Source organism: Montipora capricornis, chromosome 10 (genome assembly GCF_036669925.1).
Source record: "Montipora capricornis isolate CH-2021 chromosome 10, ASM3666992v2, whole genome shotgun sequence".
Classification (NCBI taxonomy): Eukaryota; Metazoa; Cnidaria; class Anthozoa; order Scleractinia; family Acroporidae; genus Montipora; species Montipora capricornis.
Window position 1 is genome coordinate 52,597,828 of NC_090892.1, and position 7,500 is coordinate 52,605,327.

The window sequence follows — 7,500 nt, forward strand, 5'->3', positions numbered from 1 at the left end:
AGTTGGTATAGCAAGCTAAAGAGTATACATGTCACCTGAGAAACATACCGCAAAAGCTTGGAGTTATTTTCAAGGGCAAAAATAACAAGACGGCTAGATCCTCAGTTATGGAAACAAACCCCTGATTTCTATCAAGTGATTAACTATTCCTGGAATAGATGCTTACAAAACAAGGCACAAATGTAAGGACTTGGGCAGTATCTTAATACTACTGAAATCTCATGGTACTTTAACTATAATTGGCATGATATCTTGTGTGTGACTGCTACTGAGATATCAATGATTGAATTTTTTTTCAATAGCTCATACAATCGAGGAAAGGAAAATATCATATCGACGTATCACAGTCCAAGGAAGTTTTCCACGTTTTGGACATCGTTTCTGAAAAAACAAAACCAGGAAGAAAGAGACAAGTAGTGGGTTAAATGGCAATAATGAATTTTGCTCTGATTGACAAGTAAATAATACAACAATTATCTTCATTCATTCATTTAACTGTTTGTGTTAAAGTTAATAGCAACAATTCCTATTCACTGTTACTTTGACATGTAGACTTGAAGACCTCACAGCTAGCTATCTGCAGGAAGCTGAAGTGACTCCGTGAATGCAGATATTATTTAATTCAGGTATTGGCCAAAGCGGTTCGAGTAAAAATATCCCTTCTGGCAACCGTTTATAAAGCCATTTCTCTGTGAGGAACGTACCTGCTCCTTTCGACAAATTCCTGATTAAAAACATGAACAAAGTAAAGCGATTCAGTCATTAAAGTACATTTAAATGGCAATTACCATTCTTTTCGTGTTTGAGCTCCCCAAATTCAAAGGTGACATCATCGCCAATTAGCACAAATGGTGCCCAGTATTTTATGGCCGAATAATTCTTTGTCTCCTGAAGAGATTTCATGGCATGGTGAAGAGCTGTACTTGCACTTTTTCTATCTGCCAAGTGTTGGTAGAAACTCTCCATGAACATCCAGGTCGCTTCATCGTCGATTGCCCAGAGTGACACCAGAACAGACCGGGCACCAGCACACAGGAAAGCCCTGGCTATTCCCACAATACCCTCAGATTTTACCTCTCCCTGGCCACTATGACAGCAACTAAGCACAACCAGTCTTGCCTGAAGGCGAACTGCTTGAACATCGCTCAACGATAACATGTAATCTTCCTCTTTGGGGATCTTGGATGTGCGTTCGGGATTTGGGGCCAAAGCAATTTCTCCAGATCCGTCATCCCCATGTGCAGCAATGTGGATTAAAGCAACTGACTTCATTCTTTTCAGCACCTCAGCTTTGGACGCATTTTTTCCTGTAAGAGGCACGGTCTGCAGAAGTTCTCCAATTATATCCACCTCTTTTTTCGCACACGGCAGCTGTCCATACATGGGTTCACCAGTACCGTAAGTGACTTCGCTCAAGCAGGGATCGCCTACAAGCAGCACTTCATTCTTACTTTGGAAGTTGTCAGGTGCCATAGTGATCAATTTTAAAGCAGTCAGCGAGGGAATTACACGGATCCTGACAGAGTCACTCATTGCAGAAAAGGGAGCCAGGCAAAAGTGTCCATCAGGAACAAACACCAAGTCATCACCCTGGATCAAGTCTGCTATAGGACTGACTAAGACATCATACAAGGGCTGCAAAGGGTACACAGAGAAGCTCAAAGACTGAAAGGTTTCTTCAACACTTTCCCTACTGCTCGAGAAGTCGCTGCCTTGTCTTTCAAGTGAACGATTCTCGCATCGCAAAACGGCCCCTGCATTGATCTGTTCTAAAGTAGTTTTCATCAAAGACTTGGCAGTTCCATTTGCGATTTTCTTTTGTCTAAAATTTATCCCGATATCATCTCTTAGCAACCAGAAGCTGATCGTGTTCCCTTTAAGTGCTGTAAAAACAGTTTGTGAAGGTAGATCTTTCATAACCAAAGAGATAGTTACCTTCATCGTAGGTTTCCCATCAACGCTGTATTGCATCTTCAAAATGTCTGCCAAAGCCTGTGCTCGTCCTTGCTCAGCAGCATTCAAAGCTTCATCAACCTCTCCATTCTTCAAGAGTGCTGTCCACAGAGTGGTGTACGCAAACCCGTTTGTGTCACGAAAGCTTATTTTCCATGCATCCTCTGACTGAAGACGCCTAACTTCATCAAAATAATAAATGCTTAGCCGATAGTAATTAAGACCTTTGCTCAACGAGCCAACAAATTCATGAAAACGACCAATATGATAACATGCGATTGCCAGCCCTACTGGGTCCTCCGTTTCCTGGCAAATACTAAGATGTTGATAGTGGTACTCTATGGCTTGCTTGAAATTACCAAGACTTCGATAAGCATTGCCGAGATTGCCATAGGTACCTCCTTCTGTGACCCTGTCCCCTACCTGTTTCGCAATACTAAGAGTTTGATGGTAGTACTCTATGGCTTGCTTGAAATTACCAAGACTTTGATAAGCGTTGCCGAGATTGCCATAGGCTGCTCCTTCTCCGGCCCTGTCCCCTACCTCTTTTGCAATACTAAGATTTTGATGGTGGTACTCTATGGCTTGCTTGAAATTACCAAGACTTTTATAAGCGTTGCCGAGATTGCAATAAGCTCTTCTTTGTCCACCCCTGTCCCCTACCTCTTTCGCAATACTAAGACGTTGATGGTGGTACTCTATGGCTTGCTTGAAATTACCAAGACTATCAAAAGCATTGCCGAGATTGCCATAGGTTTTCCCTTCTCCGGCCCTGTCCCCTACCTCTTTTGCAATACTAAGACTTTGATGGTGGTACTCTATGGCTTGCTTGAAATTACCAAGACTTTGATAAGCATTGCCGAGATTGCCATAGGCTGCTCCTTCTCCGGTCCTGGCCCCTACCTCTTTTGCAATACTAAGATGTTGATGGTTGTACTCTATGGCTTGCTTGAAATTACCAAGACTGCAATAAGCGTTGCCGAGATTGCAATAAGATGTTCCTTCTCCGGCCCTATCCCCTACCTCTTTTGCAATACTAAGATTTTGATGGTAATACTCTATGGCTTGCTTGAAATTACCAAGACTTTGATAAGTGGTGCCGAGATTGCCATAGGCTGCTCCTTCTCCAGCCCTGTCCCCTATCTCCTTTGCAATGCTAAGATTTTGATAGTGGTACTCTATGGCTTGCTTGAAATTACCAAGACTTTGATAAGCGTTGCCGAGATTGCCATAGGCTGCTCCTTCTCCGGCCCTGTCCCCTACCTCTTTTGCAATACTAAGATGTTGATGGTGGTACTCTATGGCTTGCTTGAAATTACCAAGACTGTCATAAGCGTTGCCGAGATTGCCATAGGCTCTTCCTTCTAGGGCCCTGTCCCCTACCTCTTTTGCAATACTAAGATGTTGATGGTGGTACTCTATGGCTTGCTTGAAGTTACCAAGACTTTGATAAGCGTTGCCGAGATTGCCATAGGCTCTTCCTTCTCCGGCCCTGTCCCCTACCTCTTTTGCAATACTAAGATGTTGATGGTGGTACTCTATGGCTTGCTTGAAATTACCAAGACTGTCATAAGCGTTGCCGAGATTGCCATAGGCTTTTCCTTCTCCGGCCCTGTCCCCTACCTCTTTTGCAATACTAAGATGTTGATGGTGGTACTCTATGGCTTGCTTGAAATTACCAAGACTTTGATAAGCGTTGCCGAGATTGCCATAGGCTGTTCCTTCTCCGGCCCTGTCCCCTACCTCTTTTGCAATACTAAGATCTTGATGGTGGTACTCTATGGCTTGCTTGAAATTACCAAGACTTTGATAAGCGTTTCCAAGATTGCAATAAGCTTTTCCTTCTCCGGCCCTGTCCCCTACCTCTTTTGCAATACTAAGATGTTGATGGTGGTACTCTATGGCTTGCTTGAAATTACCAAGACTGTCATAAGCGTTGCCGAGATTGCCATAGGCTGCTCCTTCTCCGGCCCTGTCCCCTACCTCTTTTGCAATACTAAGATGTTGATGGTGGTACTCTATGGCTTGCTTGAAATTACCAAGACTGTCATAAGCGTTGCCGAGATTGCCATAGGCTGCTCCTTCTCCGGCCCTGTCCCCTACCTCTTTTGCAATACTAAGATGTTGATGGTGGTACTCTATGGCTTGCTTGAAATTACCAAGACTTTGATAAGCGTTGCCGAGATTGCAATAAGCTTTTCCTTCTCCGGCCCTGAAACCCACTTCCTTAAAAATGGCTAATTCTTCTGTGTAATTTGTTATGGCCTGATTAAAGTCAGCAGCGCCTAGATAGTATCTACCAGGATTGAAATAAGCCAAACCCTCGCCTTGTCTGTCTCCCTCCTTTCTTGCAACGCCAAGCTCTTGCATATGCCTCTCCAAAAGGTCCACCTTTTTATCCACCATTGCTGATAATCAAAACCAAGTTTTTCTCAGAAATCTGGGGTGCACCTAGAAGATAAATGAACGAAAAGACAATAGGTTCACAGCAAGATTAATTGAACAGTGAAGGAATAACTATCTTAAGCCGCCAGTATTTCGAAAGAAAAATGCCTTTCTTCATCAGGGTTTCCCACGCAATGATTTCGGCTAATGGAGGCAGTTGTTACAGAATAAATACTTGGGCATTTAACAGACTAAGAGCGTTTTATACAATGATAATCACGGGACATTAAAAATAGAAATTCTATTATGTAAATGAGGGAAAAACAGCCTATAGAAAAGCGATGGCATCCCATTTCATCTTTTTTATCGAAAGCTAATTAAAAGTTCCTAAGATATGCTTCCTTGGCAGGAAATTTGCTGCCGGTATGTAGCTGATACCGAAAAAACAGGAGGGGATGCCATTAAGAGTGTAATATTCAATTTTCTGAAATTGACGTCAAACTCATAATTTTTTATTTCATGTCTAAATCTATCCAATGTCGGAATTGCTTGTTTTTTCGTCACAATTTTTTTTGTCTGGATACCTGGTTACTCCATGTATTTTGATCCAGGAACTTTGAATGAGCTAATTGAATTGCTCACACGTTTCCATTGAGAAAGGCTGCTCATCAGGACAGAATTGGCCGTTTTTATACTAGAGATGCATAATCCGGCCATTCAAATTATGCTTTTCCCTCTCTTTCTCCATAAGCCAAAATCATTCCTTGGGAAACCCTGATGAAGAAAGGCATTTTCTATTCCCTCACTGCTCAATTAATCTTGCTGTGCCAGTTTAGCATCCTGTAGTCAGGGCATTGAAACTATTGTGTTTTCGTATTTCTCGGCGTTGTTTAAAAAAGTAGGTACGCAATGCGTACATGTGGGTAGCCACTTAGACACCATGCTACCTACCAATGGAGTCTTAATTAACCCTTTCACTCCCAATAGTGCCAGTTATATATTTTACTCTGTCTAACGCCAGACGATTTTACTCGTCAATGGGGAACCCCACGGGGCTGAAAGGGTAGTATGCTTTCATACTATGCTTTCTGTTTGTTTTCATTTGGGTTCTAACCATTTACTATACTAGCTCTCTACGAACTTCATTGGCTTCCCATTGCCTATCGAATCAGGTTTAAGATTTGGGTACAGGGATTTGCCCACGGCATCTTGATCCGATTTGGAGGTAATAACAAAAATTGCACCTGCCCACATGAATGGGCATCACACATGGCAGTGAAAGGGGAGCGCGGATTAACCCTTAACACCGGCTAAAACGAAACTGGAATGTTTGATTCAGTACAGTTTTAACCAATAGGAATCAAATATCAAGTGGTGGCTTATCAGTACTGAATCAGTCGACTGTTTCATACCCTCTCCGCCAATCGTAATTCTTGTGATGACAAGTTGTCTGGCTCAAATCAAACCACAACTGAAGCAGTTTTTTCCGAGCCAATGAAAAGCAACCACATTCCAGGGTTCTCCTTATTAGGCGGTAACCGGTAAAATCTACCGCTTGTAAGAGCACTTATTACCGCCTGCAAAAGCGCTTATCCGTTGCAGAACGTCCAACATTAGCCAAATGCTTTACTGGTTTGAAAAGGTCCCTTACCAGTTGTGCTAGTGGTACCAATCGTACCATTGGTACGAATGATCCATCGGAATTGCCCTGTACCCAGCCACACCACATGACAAAATGATCTAAGTGCCCTTAATGAGATGCATGTTCACCAGTAGAACCATTGGAATGACATCAGTTTCTAGTGGTACCAATCTTACCATTGGTACCAATGGTCCATTGGAATTGCCCTTTACCCAGCCACACCACATGACAAAATGATCTAAGTGCCCTTAATCAGATGCATGTTCACCAGTAGAACCATTGGAATGACATCATTTTCTAGTGGTACCAATCGTACCATTGGTACCAATGGTCCACTGATTATAGCGCGCTATTACTTGTTGCAAAAGCAAACTTGTTTTTTGTGGTTGGCTTTAGAACGAGGAATATTCATAACAATTATTGCGTGCTTTTACTTGGTGTAAAAGCGAACTTGTTTTGCGTGGTTGGCTTATAGAGCAAGGAATATTCATGATAATTATTGCGTGCTTTTACTTGGTTTAAAATCAAACTTGTTTTTTGTGGTTGGCTTATAGAACGAGGAATATTCATAATAATTACTGCCTTCTTTTACTTGGTGTAAAAGCGAACTTGTTTTGCGTGGTTGCCTTATAGAACGAGGATTATTTATAATAACAGAAACCCATAAGGGTTGAAACGTGTAACGGCCCCTTGTGTGCTGCGAAACAAGCTTCTGAATATTCAACTTGCTAAGCACCATATTTGGAACAACAAGAGCGAGGGGTTTCCAAATATGGTACTTAGCACTCAAACATTCAACCAATCAGTTTGCACTGAATATTCGGAAGCTGTGAACGCGCGTTACACGTTTCAACTCTTATGGGTTTCTGATAATAATTATAGCACGCTATTACTTGGTGTAAAAGCGAACTTGTTTTCCGTGGTTGGCTTATAGAATGAGGAATATTCATAATAATAAGTGCGTGCTTTTACTTGGTGTAACAGCGAACTTGCTTTTTGTGGCTGGCTTATAGAACGAGGAATATTCATAACAATTATTGCGTGCTTTTACTTGGTGTAAAAGCGAACTTGTTTTGCGTGGTTGGCTTATAGAGCAAGGAATATTCATGATAATTGAAGGGCTGGATGCAAAAACCTAGTAAGTGACAATTTCGGTCGATTTTCAGTTTTACTCAAAACTAGCCCAAATTTTGCAAGTTGACTGGAAATGAACTTAAGAACATTGCCCTGGTATTTTTTTTTACCGATGTGAGCTTTATTTTTGAGAAATAAGCTATGCAAAACACTATCGGCTTCGCGTTTGAAAACAATGGAATCGGCGAAGCAACACTTACCGTTCATTGTTCGATAGAAAAACACTATCGATAGGGTTTTTGCATAGCTTATTTCTCAAAGATAAAGCTTAAATCGGTTAAAAAAATACCATCGTAATGTTCTTATAAAGGTGAGCCACTTGGACGTTAAGATTTAAGACGACTGCCGAGCAAAGGAGTCACCTCAACAAATTCAACTTTAAACCA

General features: G+C 41.8%; 1 protein-coding gene across 1 annotated transcript in view; it reads right to left on the minus strand.

Annotated features, from left to right (window-relative positions):
* Positions 1–7,500, minus strand: part of LOC138021340 (tetratricopeptide repeat protein 28-like) — a 24,226-nt gene that overhangs the window by 727 nt on the left and 15,999 nt on the right. The window contains exons 2-4 of the mRNA XM_068868187.1: positions 2,485–4,404; positions 789–2,250; positions 1–381 (exon numbers count right to left, since the gene is read on the minus strand). The exon at positions 1–381 is cut by the window's left edge and continues 727 nt beyond it. Of these exons, the coding sequence (XP_068724288.1) occupies positions 329–381; positions 789–2,250; positions 2,485–4,359 (3,390 nt within the window). The 5' untranslated portion in view covers positions 4,360–4,404 and the 3' untranslated portion in view covers positions 1–328. The remainder of the gene's footprint in view (positions 382–788; positions 2,251–2,484; positions 4,405–7,500) is intronic.